The sequence below is a fragment of the Coregonus clupeaformis genome, chromosome 9 (genome assembly GCF_020615455.1).
Source record: "Coregonus clupeaformis isolate EN_2021a chromosome 9, ASM2061545v1, whole genome shotgun sequence".
Classification (NCBI taxonomy): Eukaryota; Metazoa; Chordata; class Actinopteri; order Salmoniformes; family Salmonidae; genus Coregonus; species Coregonus clupeaformis.
The window spans coordinates 56,713,214-56,734,650 of record NC_059200.1 but is presented as its reverse complement, the minus strand read 5'-3'; the positions used below and the strand labels follow the sequence as shown (position 1 = coordinate 56,734,650).

Sequence of the window (21,437 nt, the reverse complement as noted above, 5' to 3'; positions counted from 1 at the left end):
TGATCCGATAAATGGTTAATTTAGGTGCAATCTTACTAGCAGCAATATCCTTGCCTGTGAAGCCCTTTTTGTGCAAAGCAATGATGACGGCACGTGTTTCCTTGCAGGTAACCATGGTTAACAGAGGAAGAACAATGATTTCAAGCACCACCCTCCTTTTAAAGCTTCCAGTCTGTTATTCTAACTCAATCAGCATGACAGAGTAATCTCCAGCATTGTCCTCGTCAACACTCTCACCTGTGTTAACGAGAGAGTCACTGACATGATGTCAGCTGGTCCTTTTGTGGCAGGGCTGAAATGCAGTGGAAATGTTTTTTGGGGATTAAGTTCATTTTCATGGCAAAGAGGGACTTAATTGCAATTCATTGGATCACTCTTCATAACATTCTGGAGTATATGCAAATTGCCATCATAAAAACTGAGGCAGCAGTTTTCTCAAAACCTTTGACCACGACTGTACTGTATCAATATCCAATAACAGGTGCGTGTCCTTGAACATAATAGACTAGGCCTAACCCTTTTACAGCAGCTATTCAGCTTAAAACAGACATTAACAGCCTTTGCTATAACCCACCCTTTTTTTCTCTGAAAGCCCGTACAGTGCCAGGAGGTTTACATACAGTATATACAGGCTAATACAATTAATCTAGATATTATTTCATTGTTTGCTAGGGATGTGTATATTATAGACTATCAATGTATACATCTAGGCATGTTGGCTGAAATATAATAGTATGTAGACTTATTCTCAATGTTACCTGATCAATGATAGGTTCACATATGGGATTACAGCCCATCATCTGTCCTTCAACCCACAGTTGTTGTAGTAACTTTCCATGCATGTCTGAACAGTTGCAGATGCATGTTGATTCTGGGTTGCATTACATAATGCAGACAGACCATGTGCAGTTCATCATCTGGATCAAGAGTACCAGTATTTGTGAGGTACTGGAGTGCTGAATGATAATTGCTGGAAACACACTGAACATCTCTCCATAATCTCTTGATTTTCTGATTGTGAACACTATGTCCAGTGATGAAACAACTTCTTCCTGCTCAACAGGAAAAATATACATTTAACAAAATATTTATATATAATGTGTGTGTGTGTGTGTTAGGGATGGGCATTTGATATCATTTCACTATTCTAATAATATCATTAATGTTATTCCAATATACAGGTAGTTGGAAAAATAAATGTTTATGCTGCTTCATGCTCGTTATGTAAATTAGCCTGACGTAACCCTTATTAAATAACCATTACCACTGTTTCCTATCTATTAGTTGATTAAAATAACAAAAACAAATGCAATGTGAGATCAATTTATTGATCATGGGGACATCCATGACAATGCAGCAATATAAGTCAAAAATGTGATGCATTCTGCAGTAGACAAAGCACCATACGCACTACAGACCAGTTGGAATAATGGAAACGTTAAAACACGCTTTCAATCAACAATATTCAATTCTAAAAGGTTATTAAGGGCGACTTCGTGCGCTGCCAGGCAGTGGGACATTATTACCATGTAGACACGTGTAACCAGCGCTGCTTCGTTTCATTAGGCACAGTCTATCGAAAACAGCAAGCCAACCACACAGCTGCAAGGTTAGTCAGACAGCCTATTTAATACTTGACCATAAATGTTGTTATCAAAACAACTAAACAGCGAGAAACCACACCTAGAAAAGAATCCACCAGTATTCAGATATTTAATCATGTTGATGATAAAGTAAAAGAAAACGATGTACAACTTTCATGTCATGTTCTTCATGAAACAAATAAACTATGAACAAAAACTATCTGAAAAGAGCGAGTGTCTGTATTAGACAGCTTTATATGAAACAAGAACAAAGTGGGTTGTTGTTTTGAATGTGAGTGGCCCGCAGATTTGCTGTTTAAACAATCTGATTGGTTTTGCCAACTTGTGACAGCAATATTGATAGGTCGAGAGCCATGTAGGCAAATAGAGGGCTGTGTATTGGGCAATTACCACATCACTTACATAAGCTATCAAACTCAGATTTATGAAAGGTTCAATTATTTTGTTTGCTTGATCAAATCGGTGTGCCACGCAACACCACCACTCATACCAAATCCAAATATTTTCACAGCTAATCGAATACCAACGTCCGTTATATTCTAATAACCATGCCCATCCCTAGGGTGTGTGAGAGAGAAACATGTACACTACCGGTCAAAAGTTTTAGAACACCTACTCATTCATGGGTTGTTCTTTATTTTTACTACTTTCTACGTTGTAGAATAATAGTGAAGATATCAAAACTATGAAATAACACATATGGAATCATGTAACCAAAAAAAGTATTAAACGAATCAAAATATATTACATATTTGAGATTCTTCAAATAGCCACCCTTTGCCTTGATGACAGCTTTGCACACATTTAGCATTCTCTCAACCAGCTTCATGAGGTAGTCACCTGGAATGCATTTCAATTAACAGGTGTGCCTTCTTTAAAGTCAGTTGTGTTGTGACAAGGTAGGGTTGGTATACAGAAGATAGCCCTATTTGGTAAAAGATCAAGTCCATATTATGGCAAGAACAGCTCAAATAAGCAAAGAGAAACGACAGTCCATTATTACTTTAAGAAATTAAGGTCAGTCAATACGGAACATTTCAAGAACTTTGAAAGTTTCTTCAAGTGCAGTCGCAAAAACCATCAAGCGCTATGATAAAATTGGCTCTCATGAGGACCGCCACAGGAATGGAAGACCCAGAGTTACCTCTGCTCCAGAGGATACGTTCATTAGAGTTACCAGCCTCAGAAATTGCAGCTCAAATAAATGCTTCACAGAGTTCAAGTAACAGACACATCTCACCATCAACTGTTCAGAGGAGACTGTGTGAATCAGGCCTTCATGTTCGAATTGCTGCAAAGAAACCACTACTAAAGGACACCAATAAGAAGAAGAGACTTGCTTTGGCCAAGAAACACGAGCAATGGACATTAGACCGGTGGAAATGTGTTCTTTGGTCTGGAGTCCAAATTGGAGATTTTTGGTTCCAACGCGGTGTCTTTGTGTGACGTGGTGTGGGTCAATGGATGATCTCTGCATGTGTATTTCCCACTGTAAAGCATGGAGGAGGAAGTGTTAAGGTGTGGGGGTGCTTTGCTGGTAACACTGTCTGTGATTTATTTAGAATTCACACTTAACCAGCATGGCGACCACAGCATTCTGCAGCGATACGCCATCCCATCTGGTTTGGGCTTAGTGAGACTCTCATTTGTTTTTCAACAGGATATTGACCCAACACACCTCCAGGCTGTGTAATGGCTATTTGACCAAGAAGGAGAGTGATGGAGTGCTGCATCAGATGACCTGGCCTCCACAATCCCCCGACCTCAACCAAATTGAGATGGTTTGGGATGAGTCAGACCACAGAGTGAAGGAAAAGCAGCCAACAAGTTCTCAGTATATGTGGGAACTCCTTCAAGACTGTTGGAAAAGCATTCCAGGTGAAGCTGGTTGAGAGAATGCCAAGAGTGTGCAAAGCTGTCATCAAGGGAAAGGGTGGCTATTTGAAGAATCTCAAATAGAAAATATATTTTGATTTGTTTAACATTTCTTTGGTTACGACATGATTCCATATGTGTTTTTTCATAGTTTTTATGTATTCACTATTATTATACAATGTAGAAAATAGTACAAATAAAGAAAAACCCTTGAATGTGTAGGTGTTCTAAAACTTTTGACCGGTAGTGTATATATACAGTTGAAGTCGGACATTTTAAAATACACTTAGGTTGGAGTCATTAAAACTTGTTTTTCAACCACTCCACACATTTCTTGTTAACAAACTATAGTTTTGGCAAGTCGGTTAGGACATTACTTTGTGCATGACACAAGTAATATTTCCAACAATTGTTTACAGACCGATTATTTGACTTATAATTCACTGTTTCACAATTCCAGTGGGTCAGAAGTTTACATACACTAAGTTGACTGTACCATTAAACAGCTTGCAAAATTCCAGAAAATGATGTCATGGCTTTAGAAGCTTCTGATAGGCTAATTGACATAATTTGAGTCAATTGGAGGTGTACCTGTGGATGTATTTCAAGGCATACGTTCTAACTCAGTGACTCTTTGCTTGACATCATGGTAAAATCAAAATCAATCAGCCAAGACCTCAATAAATAAATTGTAGACCTCCACAAGTATGGTTCATCCTTGGGAGCAATTTCCAAATATCTGAAGGTACCACGTTCACCTGTACGAACAATAGTACGCAAGTATAAACACCATGGGACCAGCTGTCATACCGCTCAGGAAGGACACGCGTTCTGTCTCCTAGAGATGAACGTACTTTGGTGCGAAAAGTGCAAATCAATCCCAGAACAACAGCAAAGGACCTTGTGAAGATGCTGGAGGAAACCGGTACAAAAGTCCTATATCGACACAACCTGAAAGGCCGCTCAGCAAGGAAGAAGCCACTGCTCCAAAACCGCCAACAAAAAGCCAGACTACAGTTTGCAACTGCACATGGGGACAAAGATCATACTTTTTGGAGAAATGTCCTCTGGTCTGATGAAACAAAAATAGAACTGTTTGGACATAATGACCATCGTTATGTTTGGAGGAAAAAGGGGAACGCTTGCAAGCCGAAGAACACCATCCCAACCGTGGGGTGGCAGCATCATGCTGTGGGGTTGCTTTGCTGCAGGAGGGACTGGTGCACTTCACAAAATAGATGGCATCATGAGGAAGGAAAATTATGTGGATGTATTGAAGCAACATCTCAAGACATCAGTCAGGAAGTTAAAGCTTGGTCGCAAATGGGTCTTCCAAATGGTCAATGACCCCAAGCATACTTCCAAAGTTGTGGCAAAATGGCTTAAGGACAACAAAGTCAAGGTATTGGAGTGGCCATGACAAAGCCCTGACCTCAATCCTATAGAAAATGTGTGGGAAGAACTGAAAAAGTGTGTGTGAGCAAGGAGGCCTACAAACCTGACTCAGTTACACCAGCTCTGTCAGGAGGAATGGGCCCAAATTCACCCAACTTATTGTGGGAAGCATGTGGAAGACTACCCGAAACGTTTGTCCCAAGTTAAACAATTTAAAGGCAATGCTACCAAATACTAATTGAGTGTATGTAAACTTCTGACCCACTGGGAATGTGATGAAAGAAATAAAAGCTGAAATAAATAAATAATCTCTCTACTATTATTCTGACATTTCACATTCTTAAAATAAAGTGGTGATCCTAACTGACCTAAGACAGGGAATTTTTACTAGGATTAAATGTCAGGAATTGTGAAAAACTGAGTTTAAATGTATTTGGCTAAGGTGTGTGTAAACCTCCGACTTCAACTGTATATATAAAAAAAATGTCATCATGTTTGACTATATTTAAATGCATATAAAACATAAAGAAGGACTGGGAGAGTTTGCGTTGCATCGCCCGGTGCCCCAGCTGAGCGGAGTTTCCTCATTTTAGACCCTTCCATTGGTCCTAAAGTGAAAAGTGAAATCTCCACACACCAATGCAAAATTAACCTGTCCACTGTGTGATGTTATGGCGGGAAAGAAACTAGACCAAGGCCTATAAAATGCTCTAATCTTTAGGTGCTTCCTTAGCTAATGTGTCCAGGGATTGTCCATCAAACCGTAAGAAGTGCCAACCTTCTTTGGCAGTCAGGTCCTCGGCACCCTTGGCAACGTAGAAGTCTAGTGATGGTTTGTTCCAGTCTAGGACAGATAACTGCAGCCGCACACACTGCTTCTCCACCCCTACCTAGAGAGAGGCAGCCAGACACATCTAATCAATCATAGAGAGAACACAGCATCACTTCTATTCAGAGATGTGGTTCAATGGCAATAAATTAACCTTCTTATCACACAATGTCAATAATACATAATAACCAAGATGGTAGATACAGTGGGGGGAAAAGTATTTAGTCAGCCAACAATTGTGCAAGTTCTCCCACTTAAAAAGATGAGAGAGGCCTGTAATTTTCATCATATGTACACGTCAACTATGACAGACAAATTGAGAATTTTTTTTCCAGAAAATCACATTGTAGGATTTTTAATGAATTTATTTGCAAATTATGGTGGAAAATAAGTATTTGGTCACCTACAAACAAGCAAGATTTCTGGCTCTCACAGACCTGTAACTTCTTCTTTAAGAGGCTCCTCTGTCCTCCACTCGTTACCTGTATTAATGGCACCTGTTTGAACTTGTTATCAGTTTAAAAGACACCTGTCCACAACCTCAAACAGTCACACTCCAAACTCCACTATGGCCAAGACCAAAGAGCTGTCAAAGGAACCAGAAACAAAATTGTAGACCTGCACCAGGCTGGGAAGACTGAATCTGCAATAGGTAAGCAGCTTGGTTTGAAGAAATCAACTGTGGGAGCAATTATTATGAAATGGAAGACATACAAGACCACTGATAATCTCCCTCGATCTGGGGCTCCACGCAAGATCTCACCCCGTGGGGTCAAAATGATCACAAGAACGGTGAGCAAAAATCCCAGAACCACACGGGGGGACCTAGTGAATGACCTGCAGAGAGCTGGGACCAAAGTAACAAAGCCTACCATCAGTAACACACTACGCCGCCAGGGACTCAAATCCTGCAGTGCCAGACGTGTCCCCCTGCTTAAGCCAGTACATGTCCAGGCCCGTCTGAAGTTTGCTAGAGTGCATTTGGATGATCCAGAAGAGGATTGGGAGAATGTCATATGGTCAGATGAAACCAAAATATAACTTTTTGGTAAAAACTCAACTTGTCGTGTTTGGAGGACAAAGAATGCTGAGTTGCATCCAAAGAACACCATACCTACTGTGAAGCATGGGGGTGGAAAAATCATGCTTTGGGGCTGTTTTTCTACAAAGGGACCAGGACGACTGATCCGTGTAAAGGAAAGAATGAATGGGGCCATGTATCGTGAGATTTTGAGTGAAAATCTCCTGCCATCAGCAAGGGCATTGAAGATGAAACGTGGCTGGGTCTTTCAGCATGACAATGATCCCAAACACACCGCCCGGGCGACAAAGGAGTGGCTTCGTAAGAAGCATTTCAAGGTCCTGGAGTGGCCTAGCCAGTCTCCAGATCTCAACCCCATAGAAAATCTTTGGAGGGAGTTGAAAGTCCGTGTTGCCCAGCGACAGCCCCAAAACATCACTGCTCTAGAGGAGATCTGCATGGAGGAATGGGCCAAAATACCAGCAACAGTGTGTGAAAACCTTGTGAAGACTTACAGAAAACGTTTGACCTGTGTCATTGCCAACAAAGGGTATATAACAAAGTATTGAGAAACTTTTGTTATTGACCAAATACTTATTTTCCACCATAATTTGCAAATAAATTCATAAAAAATTCTACAATGTGATTTTCTGGATTTTTTTTCCTAATTCTGTCTGTCATAGTTGACGTGTACCTATGATGAAAATGACAGGCCTCTCATCTTTTTAAGTGGGAGAACTTGCACAATTGGTGGCTGACTAAATACTTTTTCCCCCACTGTAGATGTATGAACTACTGCAGTAGTTTCAGTTGAGATCAGCCATACAGTGGAACATGAAACCGACCTGAGCTACTTTGGCCATCAGTCCCTTTCCAATGCCTTTTCCTACAGGGAGAACATTAAACAGAAACAGACATGAGATGGAGCCTTTCTAGCCTAACAGCAGTACTTTCTCAAATCATTCCCAAGTTTAAACACAAAATGCAAAACCTGTGTCTTTCTATACATAATTTATTTATTTCTTTCAATTCATCTGGTAGAACATTTGGCTGATTCAATTATTAACTTTACAAATACTGTTGATAATAGCTAATAAGTGTACATGCATATTTACCTCTAAAGTCAGGCATTACATAGAGGTCCTCCATGTACACTGACCGCCCTTTCCATGTGCTGTAGGTGTAGAAGTAAAGGACGTACCCAACGATGGTGTACCCTTCACACAACAAACAAGCAGTGTCAGCTGATACCCAACTAACAATTCTAGGAAAAGAGAACGTTTTTGTAATGTTACCGTAATGTTCCCCTAATGTTTGAGCGTCCAGTTTTCCGTTAGTTAGGAGAACATTCTATCTATGATAGCAAAAATCTTCTGAGAGCCATTTTAGAATGTTTTGGTGTTAAAGTTAGGAGAACATTCCCTTAATGTCAAGCAGAACTTACCTAGAGTGTGGTTACAATGTTTTCAGAATATACAACATTAAATGTTCTAGACACGTTTTATGGGACATTGCAAGAACATTAATGTGTCCAGTTTTCTGAGGGTTAGGAAAATATTCCATCAACGTTCCACCAAACATACACAGAACATGGTTGCCATGTTCTCAGAATATACAATATGAATGTTCTAGACACGTTTCATGGGAACGTTGCAAGAACATTTCTGTGTATCAGTTGTCAGGACGTTTCCTGATGGTCCCAAATGTTTTTGTTTCATTACACATCACACCTTGTTACTGTTGCCAAGGCCATCAATGCCCTGATTGGTGAACCACCAATCCATTCACAGCTCTTTTTGTCTGTTGGCAAGGTTAGGGATACTCACACAATGCTTTTAACATACTTACAGTATAGATTTGATTACCCAATTTTCTCCCCAATTTCGTCATATCCAATTGGTAGTTACGACCTTGTCTCATTCCCAAAACATAACCCACCAAGCCGCGGTGCTTCTTGACACACTGCTCGCTTAACCTGGAAGTTTACCTGGGTTACCTGGGTTTGAACTCACACCCTCTTGGTTCACAGAATTCAGATCTTCCTACCACGCTACCATGTCTGTGTTAGTTATCATTGATTTGATTTACTTATTTCAACAATTTAAGGGCTTTTGTATAGTTGTCTAATGTTGGTGGGGCATATTAACTTGTTTTAAAGATACTCCTGAATCACTATGATCAATAACAGAGCTGAGATTTACTTAAAAGGTGCATTCACCCTATTGCTTACACCTATGAAGTGCAACTGGAGTTGCTTACCAAGACGACATTGAATGTTCCTGTGGTATTGTGTGTAGATGGGTGAAAAAAGCAACAATTGAATACATTTTGAATTCAGGCTGTAACACAACAAAATGGGGTATGAATACTTTCTGAAGGCACTGTATGTTAAAAGCACTGTGTGTGAGTATCCCTTGCCAAAAGACAAAGAGCTATGAATGGATCAGTGGTTCAAATCAAATCAAATGTTACTTGTCACATGCGCCGAATACAACAGGTGTAGACCTTACAGTGAAATGCTTACTTACAAGCCCTTAACCAACAATGCAGTTTTAATAAAAATAAGTGTTAAGTAAAAAATAGATAACTAAAAAATAAAAATGAAAAAGAATGAAAGAGCAGCAGTAAAATAACAGTAGCGAGGCTATATACAGGGGGAACCGGTACAGAGTCAATGTGCGGGGGCACAGGTTAGTCGAGGTAATTGAGGTAATATGTTGATGTAGGAGTTAAAGTGACTATGCATAGATAATACTCAGTACTCCTAGCTCAACACCTAGGGGTCCTCTCTCCTCCGTGACCCGGAAACCGATAAGTGGTCGATGACTGTGTCAATTAATTAGTAGGCAAACGAAAGACGGTCCTCCGCTCTTCGATAGCCTACTTTTGGCGAGGAAGTACAAGTGTATCCTACCGCGGAAGAGTTTTGATATCTGCCACACCCCCTCTGAATCAGCTGTTGTATTGTCAGAGGAGAAAACATGCACACATTTAAAAACAATATGCTACTTATCGTTTTATCTATAAAATGTCTTGCACAACTAACTTAATTAGTTTTTATCACTTGAATACCCCTTTAAACATAATTTGACACGCGAGTGGTGAAGGACTGTCTCATTTCAAACAAGCGCATTTCCGTCCAAGTTCCTTCTTCTCGCCGTCTCTCCTCGATTACCTTTGACCTTTTTCAAAATGAGGCAAGGAGAGGATGGAGGACAGAGGAGTTAGCAAAACGAATTGAGAAAAGTCCCTAGTTTAATCATTACAGGCAAAAGTTTGGTGGTGGCTTGCGAAAGTATTCCCACCCCTTGGCATTTTTCCTATTTTGTTGCCTTACAACCTAGAATTAAAATTGATTTTTTGGGGGGTTTGTATCCTTTGATTTACACAACATGCCTACCACTTTGAAGATGCAAGATATTTTTTATTGTGAAACAAACAAGTAATAAAACAAAAAAACAGAAAACTTGAGCGTGCAGAACTATTCACCCCCCCAAAGTCAATACTTTGTAGAGCCACCTTTTGCAGCAATTACAGCTGCAAGTCTCTTGGGGTATGTCTCTATAAGCTTGGCATATCTAGCCACTGGGATTTTTGCCCATTCTTCAGGGCAAAACTGCTCCAGCTCCTTCAAGTTGGATGGGTTCCGCTGGTGTACAGCAATCTTGAAGTCATACCACAGATTCTCAATTGGATTGAGGTCTGGGCTTTGAATAGGCCATTCCAAGACATTTAAATGTTTCCTCTTAAACCACTCAAGTGTTGCTTTAGCAGTATGCTTAGGGTCATTGTCCTGCTGGAAGGTGAACCTCCGTCCCAGTCTCAAATCTGGAAGACTGAAACAGGTTTCCCTGAAGAATTTCCCTGTATTTAGCGCCATCCATCATTCCTTAAATTCTGACCAGTTTCCCAGTCCCTGCCGATGAAAAACATCCCCACAGCATGATGCTGCCACCACCATGCTTCACTGTGGGGATGGTGTTCTCAGGGTGATGGGAGGTGTTGGGTTTGTGCCAGACATAGCGTTTTCCTTGATGGCCAAAAAGCTCAATTTTAGTCTCATCTGACCAGAGTACCTTCTTCCATATGTTTGAGGTGTCTCCCACATGGCTTTTGGCGAACACCAAACGCGTTTGCTCATTTTTTTCTTTAAGCAATGGCTTTTTTCTGCCCACTCTTCTGTAAAGCCCAGCTCGGTGGAGTGTACGGGCTTAATGTGGTCCTATGGACAGATACTCCAATCTCCGCTGTGGAGCTTTGCAGCTCCTTCAGGGTTATCTTTGGTTTCTTTGTTGCCTCTCTGATTAATGTCCTCCTTGCCTGGTCCGTGAGTTTTGGTGGGCGGCCCTCTCTTGGCAGGTTTGTTGTTGTGCCATATTCTTTCCATTTTTAAATAATGGATTTAATGGTACTCCGTGGGATGTTCAAAGTTTCTGATATTTTTTTATAACCCAACCCTGATCTGTACTTCTCCACAACTTTGTCCCTGTCCTGTTTGGCGAGCTCCTTGGTCTTCATGGTGCCGCTTGCTTGGTGGTGCCCCTTACTTAGTGGTGTTGCAGACTCTGGGGCCTTTCAGAACAGGTGTATATATACTGAGATCATGTGACAGATCATGTGACACTTGGATTGCACACAGGTGGACTTTATTTAACTAATTATGTGACTTCTGAAGGTAATTGGTTGCACCAGATCTTATTTAGGGGCTTCATAGCAAAGGGAGTGAATACATATGCACGCACCACTTTTCCGTTATTAATTTTTTATAATTTTTTGAAACAAGTTATTTTTTTCCATTTCAATTCACCAATTTGGACTATTTTGTGTATGTCCATTACATGAAATCCAAATAAAAATCAATTTAAATTACAGGTTGTAATGCAACAAAATAGGAAAAAACGCCAAGGGGGATGAATACTTTTGCAAGGCACTGTAGTTACTCCACAATACTAACCTAAATGACAGAGTGAAAAGAATGAAGCCTGTACAGAATAATATTCCAAAACATGCATCCTGTTTGCAACAAGGCACGAAAGTAATACTGCAAAGAATTTGGCAAAGGAATTAACTTTTTGTCCTGAATACAAAGAGTTATGTTTGGGGCAAATCCAACACAATACATCACTCAGAACCACTCCCCATATTTTTCAAGCATGGTGGTGAATGCATCACGTTATGGGTATGCTTGTCATTGGCAAGGACTAAGAAAACCGCAGAGAAAATCCTAGAGGAAAATCTGGTTCAGTCTGCTTTTCACCAGACACTGGGAGACGAATTTACACTGGAGTTGCTTACCAAAAAGACAATGAATGTTCCCGAGTGGCTTAGTTAAAGTTTTGACTTATATCTGCTGGGAAATCTATGGCGAGAATTGAAAATGGCGGTCTAGCAATGATCAACAACCAAACTGACTGACGCTTAAAGAATTTTGAAAAGAATAATGGGCAAATATTGCAAAGCTCTTAGTTGTACCCCAAAAGACTAACAGCAGATTTTTTTTATTTTTATGTTAGATTTTCTCTTCCACTTTCACAGAGTATTTTGTGTAGATCTTTGACAAACAATGACAATTAAATCCATTTTAATCCCACTTTGTTGTAACACAATAAAATGTGAAGAAATCCAAGGGGGGTGAATACTTATGATTAGGCACTGCAATCTGATAAAATTAGATATGAACATATGAGCTTCCATATAAGCACAATACATTTTCACATGTACAGGCATTAAGTTGCATTGAAATGCAGATCTTTTACCATCTTTGGTCTTGTGTTCATCTGGCACTTCTGCGATCAGGCATTCATAGAAGGGGTTTGGAGAGAACCCATCACGCTCCAACTCTGGGGTGACAGAGAAACGGAGACAGGTTAAGTTCAGGTTCAAGTTTAAAGAAATAACTTTAAATTACTGGCAAAAGTTGTAAAATAACCTTCATGAGAAATCTTCACCTGGTCTGGCATTTTCTCATACACAGCCAACTCCTAAGAGAAATAGACAAATGTAATAAGACAGTAGGTCTACATGAAGAAACTTAAGGTTACTTAAAGTAACCATGGTTCTATGATGTTGTCTCACTATGGGGCAGAGTCTCAGGAAGATCCAATGACACAATGTCTGTCATAGACTGACAAGAGCAATGGCCAATAGCGGACCCCTCCACTTCCCATATAAGTAGGGTGTTAGGGGTCAAAATAAAACTTTGGTTCTGGTTTTATACTTTGTATTCCATGACATAGAGCAGCTTCTCAGAAACACAGAACACTTTATTTCATGAGGATAGGACTTACTATTGCTGAAATTTTATTTTCAAGTAATCGGAAAACGTCAAAAAGGTCAATGATAATCCCTTTCTATAAGGCACCAAATCACCTGTCTGGAATCTTAAATTCAACACTTCTGTCAATATCTCAAGATAGGGTGGACATATTGTTATGACATTTTCAGGGATGATTCAAATTAAAGTAACATTTATTAAATTAATATGCACTATTATGCAAATTAGGCAGTACGGAATACATCGTTACAGTAACTTATTAAGTGATAATGCCCGAGAAGCCGGTGTTTGGAGGATATATTGGCACAGGTGTTGTTAGGTCGAGGGCCGGCAAACGCGACCCAGTCATTCAGTCTTTTTGTTCTGTACCCAGTCGTTCGTTCGTTCTAAATGTTCCATTGCCATACTGGCTGGCAATGTTCTTATCCCTTGCTTGCTAGCTAGCCAACTACGGCTAACTTACATTCACGTCAAAAAGTGCAACCAGAATAACAGCAGAATAAGTTGCTGTTTTCTAGTGACATTTATTTGGATACATCCATTACAATGAGCTAATGAGGCGCGATTTCGCCTGGCATAGAAAATGTGCTCACTTGTCAGGACACTGTTGTTCAGAGGAGCTAGCCAACAACACAGCTACAGTAACACAATCACTTCAAACTGACTGCAAATTAGTTTCATTGTACCTTTTTCAATTGAATTTTTTTTGTATATATCCATAAAAATGATGCCAGCTGACTCATGATTTCGACTGGCTGAGAAACGCTGCCTGCCTGTCTGTGTCGTCCCGACTCCCGGCACGTTCATTACTATGGGACAGCAGGAGATCAAATTTGAATATTGAAACACTAGAGAAATTTATCGACAAATATTACAACACGCAACACCCAAACATGACGGAAGATAAACGAGGAGAATCAATATCCAAGAGAAAACGCGACTCCTCGACTGATACAGATGATTTATGCTTTTCACCACAACTGGTAAGTGTGGAAAGCGACCTGTTGAAATCAATAAATGACAAACTGGGCATACTAGGTTTTGTCAGTAATGATGTAAAAGAGTTGAAGGCGAGTCTTGAAATGAGTGACGGAAAAGCTGCGATAATAGAGAGCGATACCAAAAAACTAAAAGGGACAGTCACTAGGATGGAAACGGACGTTAAGGAACTTAAAAAGGAGAACAACTTTCTGAGAGAAGCCTTACTAGAGATACAAACTAGATTGATGAGAGAAAATCTAGTACTTACGGGTATCCGGGAAAAAGAAGAAGTTACAGAAAAAATTGTGAAGGACTTCTTTCTTACAGCGCTTCAAATCCCACTCGAGGCTGTCGACAAAATCCAACTCGAACGTGTACACCGTTTCAGACAAAGAAGACGTATTTGATCCCCTGCTGATTTTGTACGTTTGCCCACTGACAAAGACATGATCAGTCTATAATTTTAATGGTATATTTATTTGAACAGTGAGAGACAGAATAAGAACAAAAAAAAATCCAGAAAAATGCATGTTAAAAATGTTATAAATTGATTTGCATTTTAATGAGGGAAATAAGTATTTGACCCCTCTGCAAAACATGACTTAGTACTTGGTGGCAAAACCCTTGTTGGCAATCACAGAGGTCAGATGTTTCTTGTAGTTGGCCACCAGGTTTGCACACATCTCAGGAGGGATTTTGTCCCACTCCTCTTTGCAGATCTTCTCCAAGTCATTAAGGTTTCGAGGCTGACGTTTGGCAACTCGAACCTTCAGCTCCCTCCACAGATTTTCTATGGGATTAAGGTCTGGAGACTGGCTAGGCCACTCCAGGAACTTAATGTGCTTCTTCTTGAGCCACTCCTTTGTTGCCTTGGCCGTGTGTTTTGGGTCATTGTCATGCTGGAATACCCATCCACGACCCATTTTCAATGCCCTGGCTGAGGGAAGCAGGTTCTCACCCAAGATTTGACGGTACATGGCCCCGTCCATGGTCCCTTTGATGCGGTGAAGTTGTCCTGTCTCCTTAGCAGAAAAACACCCCCAAAGCATAATGTTTCCACCTCCATGTTTGACGGTGGGGATGGTGTTCTTGGGGTCATTGGCAGCATTCCTCCTCCTCCAAACACAGCAAGTTGAGTTGATGCCAAAGAGCTCGATTTTGGTCTCATCTGACCACAACACTTTCACCCAGTTCTCCTCTGAATCATTCAGATGTTCATTGGCAAACTTCAGATGGCCCTGTATATGTGCTTTCTTGAGCAGGGGGACCTTGCGGGCGCTGCAGGATTTCAGTCCTTCACGGCGTAGTGTGTTACCAATTGTTTTCTTGGTGACTATGGTCCCAGCTGCCTTGAGATCATTGACAAGATCCTCCCGTGTAGTTCTGGGCTGATTCCTTATCGTTCTCATGATCATTGCAACTCCATGAGGTGAGATCTTGCATGGAGCCCCAGGCCGAGGGAGATTGACAGTTATTTTGTGTTTCTTCCATTTGCGAATAATCGCACCAACTGTTGTCACCTTCTCACCAAGCTGCTTTGCGATAGTCTTGTAGCCCATTCCAGCCTTGTGTAGGTCTACAATCTTGCCCCTGACATCCTTAGAGAGCTCTTTGGTCTTGGCCATGGTGGAGAGTTTGGAATCTGATTGATTGATTGCTTCTGTGGACAGGTGTCTTTTATACAGGTAACAAGCTGAGATTAGGAGCACTCCCTTTAAGAGTGTGCTCCTAATCTCAGCTCGTTACCTGTCTAAAAGACACCTGGGAGCCAGAAATCTTTCTGATTGAGATGGGGTCAAATACTTATTTCCCTCATTAAAATGCAAATAAATGTATAACATTTTTGACATGCATTTTTCTGGATTTTGTTGTTGTTATTCTGTCTCTCACTGTTCAAATAAACCTACCATTAAAATTATAGACTGATCATTTCTTTGTCAGTGGGCAAACATACAAAATCAGCAGGGGATCAAATACTTTTTTCCCTCACTGTAGATACTTATTTAATTTTAGTCAAAGCCTTTTCATTGTTAAAACAGGCCTATATATGTTTTTATTCTAAAAAAATGTATACTCTCCCAAGAAATTGAATACTAACGTATTTTTGGATATTCTAATAACGTGCCCATCCTTAATATAAAACGTTGTAGGCCTATATTTAGGTGTACACGTCCATGTTATATAGCCTATGCAATATGACTATTAGGCCATAGCAGCGTGTTTATCCGCAAGGCTCAAGAAAGATGTATCTCTTTATTAAACTAATTCTAAAGGGGTCTACGGACAAGGTGCAAACAGGGCCGACGATGCATAGTGCTGTGTTGCAATTAGTTTTTTTCGTCTCCTTGAAAAATGCTCCGTCGTTCGATGCATTTGCTATGCGCAATGTCTTTGTCCAGTTTTGAGGAGTGTCTGTGCGAGCTGGTGAAAATACGAGAACCTTCACAATCCTTCGATGCGGTCGTATTCGGACAACAGCTGGAGGGAGTTATCACAAAATTTGAACACCGATACATGGAGAAAGATTCGGGACCGGTATGTTCACAATCTGAAACTGGTGAAGGAGACTAGGAGTGGGGCTGCTGCTGGTGTGTGTGTCCCACCTAATTGTCTGACAACTGGATTGGCTTTGTGTTCACCCGCAAAACACCAGACTCAACATCAACAGTGAAGAGGCAACTCCGGGATGCTGACCTAGGCAGAGTTGCTGTAGTATCTGAGGAATTATGACTTTGCTAATGTTTTCAAAGTGGAACCTGATAGGAGGTTTATTTAGCCCAGGGAGTAGTTTTGTGGGGACACACCATAGAACAGAGGAAGTCTGTTGTGTGGAGACAGGTGATTGGTCTGTAAGGGAACACCCATATCAGATTACATAGAATATATACCACAGTTGGGACAAAGGACGACAGCAAAATTAGATTTGAGATGGGGCGATTAATCTCCAGGTATCTGTAGGTATCTGTAAATCGACGCTGTAACCCTTTGTTATGAATAAACATTTATGATGAAAATACAGCGTCAGCGGGTTCTCCTTGGTCACACAGCATAATTAGCAACGTTTACTCGACACAACATTACAAAGAAAAAGTCCAGTGTTCTTTTGCCCATCTTAATCTTTTCTTTTTATTGGCCAGTCTGAGATATGGCTTTTTCTTTGCAACTCTGCCTAGAAGGTCAGCATCCCAGAGTCGCATCTTCACTGTTGACGTTGAGACTGGTGTTTTGCGGATATTATTTAATGAAGCTGCCAGTTGAGGACCTGTGAGGCGTCTGTTTCTCAAACTAGACACTAATGTATTTGTCCTCTTGCTCAGTTGTACACCGGGGCCTCCCACTCCTCTTTCTATTCTGGTTATAGCCAGTTTGCGCTGTTCTGTGAAGGGAGTAGTACACAGCGTTGTACGAGATCTTCAGTTTCTTGGCAATTTCTCGCATGGAATAGCCTTAATTTCTCAGAATAAGAATAGACTGACGAGTTTCAGGAGAAAGTTCTTTGTTTCTGGCTATTTTGAGCCTGTAATCGAACCCACAATTGCTGATGCTCCAGATACTCAACTAGTCTCAAGAAGGCCATAATTGCAAAAGGGTTTTCTAATGATCAATTAGCCTTTTAAAATAATCAACTTGGATTAGCAAACACAACGTGCCATTGGAACACAGGACTGATGGTTGCTGATAATGGGCCTCTGTACGCCTATGTAGATATTCCATTAAAAATCAGCCGTTTCCAGCTACAATAGCCATTTACAACATTAACAATGTCTACACTGTATTTCTGATCAATTTGATGTTATTTTAATGGACAAAACGGTAGTGTATGTTTTCCGTCGACAGCTCCCTGAACAAAACCGATAATTCCAACGATCCCCAAAGTCTTTGGCGATTTCTGCCCATTTTGCAGCAATTGCAATTCAAAAAGATACATGTTTGCATCTGCTTCTGTGGCTAAAAAGTAGTGTTGTAAAGCATAACACCATACTAGGCTGACATGTTGCTAGCTAGCTAGTATTTGTAAACAGGCATATCACCGGATCGGAAGTTCAAATGTCGTCACTAGCTGGAGTCAAAAAGAGGGCCTCAGCCCCTCTTGCTTTTAAGCTACTCTGGCTCCCCAAGCCCCCTAGTGGATATGCACTACACAAGGCAGACTTCCTCTCTGGGTGGAACACAACGAAGAGTGCGCTGCCCCCCAAAAAACTACTCCACCCACGTGCATGCACGCACATAGATCAACGGAGTGGAGCTTGTACCGGCCTTTAATCTTCATTTTCAAGCTGTTGGCTGCACTTTCCTTCTCAACACACTAACAAAAATGTAATTCTACATTTCAAAGGAGGGAAAAAAACAGAATGTGGGATTTGAACCCTTGCCACAATATGCAACAATTATGAGGAGATAGACACTCTACACTGTGAGCTATGACCAGTCAAATAGATGTACTCTTCTGTTAAGTACATTTTTAAGTACATTTTCATGAACAACTGGCTGATTAGAATATATTACCGGATATCATCATGGCTAGCTGTGCAGGTCAGCATTGGGCTAAATGTGCCAAAATGACACAGTGCTCAACTCAGGCATGCATGGACCAATGTGGCAGGTCCAGTTATTCAGGAAAGCTTAACATGCGCTCTGCCTCCTCTCCTATCGGCTATTCTTTGCACACCTAGAACCATAACGCTTCAATATAGCCTAAATATTTGTCATTTAACTTTAAAATGTATTACCTTTTATGTGTGCATTAATGTCACAATGTTTTCAACTGATTAGGCTACTTTAAGTCTCCTGTAAGCTACCTGCACACGTTTGTCCACTCCACTCTAATATACAGTAATTCCAGCATCCAAACTGTACACCAGCCATTTGAGGAAGGGAAAGAGACACCTGTTACAAAACACCAAAAAGTTGAATGACATTTGAAGATTGTCAAGCCACGCCTTAGATACTGGTACACGGTAGGGAGGGATGTATTTCCTGTTTGTCAAGATTGACATACTCTATTTAATTGTGGTGTTGAAAACGCAAACCATGATGTTGAAGCGCCCGAAGTCGGTAACTGGTATGCAGTTATGCTTCGCTTATTGGTTGTGTGGTGCATTGGCACAGAAACCTGTTGGTGGATTTTATTTTTGCATTATTTTATATAATTATAAGTATAGCATCAAAATGTTGAAAATCGGATTACCCCCTAGCTGATCATTGTCTGCAGCTGGCTCTGATCGTAGTGTAATAAAACAGGCAGGCAGACTCTCGTCTGTGGTGGTCGGCGAACCTTCTGGCCTGTAGCTAAGGGTTGTTACAGTTATTGTTATTTGTGGTCGTAAACATTATTTAGAGTTAATTCAATGAGGGGGAGGGGGGTGCAACAACAAAAAAATAATGTACAAGAGTAGAGTCATGTGAAAATATGTTTAACAATGGGGAGGTGCATTTTTTTAAGGACACCTCGAACTGACCTTTTATGAGTCCTCAATTACCACATTCAAAGGCCTGCAATACATGTATGCCTCCAATGCAATATGCAGTCTAATACATCCACAGTGGGATTTCAACAGTTTTTGCAAACCGCAAATTCCACTATTGTGGCTAATCGTTATTGTGGCTCGCTTCACATAGGTGAAACGTCTCGGTTTTCGTTGCAAAACGTTTTGGACGAATGACTACACAGTACAAGCCGTTACGCAACGTAACAAACATTTAATCAAACAATGCACCTCAGGTTTATAACCAATATTCTACTTTCCTCCTTACATAAACTGCAGAATGTATAAATAAATCTGCACTTGAACTGCAAAATCACTACACTCAGCAAACTGCAGTAGCCTAACACTTAATTTGGACAAATGCAATTATGCTGCAATGTAAATGCAGCTATTATGAATGATAGCCTATTTGGCTTGCGATTGCTATAATGTAATAAAGCAGTGAGTGCAGCAAAATTACTTTTACTGAACATGCAACATGTGACAGGTTGAGTGTGAAACGTTGTAGCAACATTGAGACGTTGTTTAGCAAACTCACCATAATCATTCTAGATATATCCTTACAATCCTCTTTTCTTGCAGCGCGGACTTTAAAATTCATTTTGAAACCTGTATTTTACGGACGTAGGATACTGTATAAACAACCCACAGCAACGACTCGACTGTTATCGACTTGTAAATCAATGGGAAAGATTTTATCACTGTTTCCTCAGCGACACTAAATAAGTACTTCAGGTTCACGGAATTTCGGACATTTTCTAAATAAAAGTCATCCATGTAATAGTAGAAAGTGTCAATAGCCTGTAATTATTCATTATATGTGAAATAAACATTAACAATTATTCATAACTTTTTGGAATCTGATGAAATGGAGTCACTCCAATTACTGAAAGAAAAACTTAAAAATGAAACATCGGCACAAATAATAGTTTCTCCTGTACAGTGCTATATTTGTACCATATAGTGTCCAGGCACCACATTTTAAGCTGTTTGACCAAAGTAAAAGTTCATCAACACTCTGTATTATTCAGTTACCCATGAAATGACACCATATATTGATTCTGCAGACCCTACTGAGTATTCCCTAGAGTACTTTTACTGCAGCACCTAGAATAGTTTTCGCTCTATAAGCCTATATGTATTCCATATACAGTGATTTGCATTGTGGCCAATGTAACGTGCGGTGTAAAAGGCCAGCAACACTCCGTATTATTTAGAGCCCCATGAAATGACACCATATATAGAGTACTCCCTACCCCACTTTTCCATCGACACAAATAATTGTTTTTTCCTGCACAGTGCTATATTTGTACTAGATAGTGTCCAGGCACCCCATTTTAGGCTCTTTGACCACAGTAAATGTCCAGCAACACTTCCTATGACCTAGCTTTTTGTTCAAATTCATCTGATTTTTGTATTCTAGGAACTCTTGTGAGTAGACTGGACCCTGGTTTTATAGACACACAATCAATCGTTTTTCCTGTACAGTGCAATTTGTTTGTGCAATATAACAAAAATAGAGTAAGACTTAAACATTACATTTCAAAATTGCATCCTTGAACAATAGTAAATAAACAAGAATCATGCCATCAAAATAACGATTTATTTTAAAAAGTATTATTATGTTTGTGACATTAATTTACTTAAGCTCCAACCATTGCTTAGTGTGCTCCACCTTATAATATTATGTATCTTATATAAAGTCATCCTCTTTAGTTTAGATTTTCCCCCATGTAGTTATACATTTTTTGCAAAGCTGCAAAAAATATTTCTTTCGTTTTACTGGGGACCATTATTTTGAAGGAAAAATCCGAAAACCGGAAGTCTTAATGTGGCTTGTATTTAGCTATTGCTGCTGTCATGCCACTAATAAAGATTTCACAATCAGCAACACTAAAATAGTACTCCCGGGTCCCGGAATTTCGGGAAATGTTCGATATAAAAGTCCCCCACGTAATAGTAGAAAAGGTGT

General features: G+C 40.2%; 1 protein-coding gene across 1 annotated transcript; it reads right to left on the bottom strand.

Moving 5' to 3' along the window:
* Nucleotides 1-5,287: 5,287 nt before the first annotated feature.
* sat2b (spermidine/spermine N1-acetyltransferase family member 2b) lies at nt 5,288-20,183 on the bottom strand. The gene is made up of 6 exons (XM_041886732.2): nt 20,004-20,183; nt 12,654-12,705; nt 12,481-12,564; nt 7,840-7,941; nt 7,570-7,610; nt 5,288-5,764 (listed from the first exon to the last, which is right to left on the bottom strand). Exons 1-6 carry the CDS (start codon nt 20,064-20,066, stop codon nt 5,585-5,587), a joined length of 522 nt encoding a protein of 173 aa, XP_041742666.1. The 5' UTR covers nt 20,067-20,183; the 3' UTR covers nt 5,288-5,584.
* Between the last annotated feature and the right edge of the window lie 1,254 nt (nt 20,184-21,437).

Excerpts from the sequence above, each read along its gene's own strand:
- sat2b (XM_041886732.2), bottom strand. The coding sequence starts at position 20,066 with ATGAATTTTAAAGTCCGCGCTGCAAGAAAAGAGGATTGTAAGGATATA. Across the intron at positions 12,706-20,003 it reads ATATATCTAGAATGATTATG|GAGTTGGCTGTGTATGAGAA; the intron begins GTGAGTTTGCTA and ends TATTTCTCTTAG. Across the intron at positions 5,765-7,569 it reads TGATGGCCAAAGTAGCTCAG|GTAGGGGTGGAGAAGCAGTG; the intron begins GTCGGTTTCATG and ends GCCTCTCTCTAG.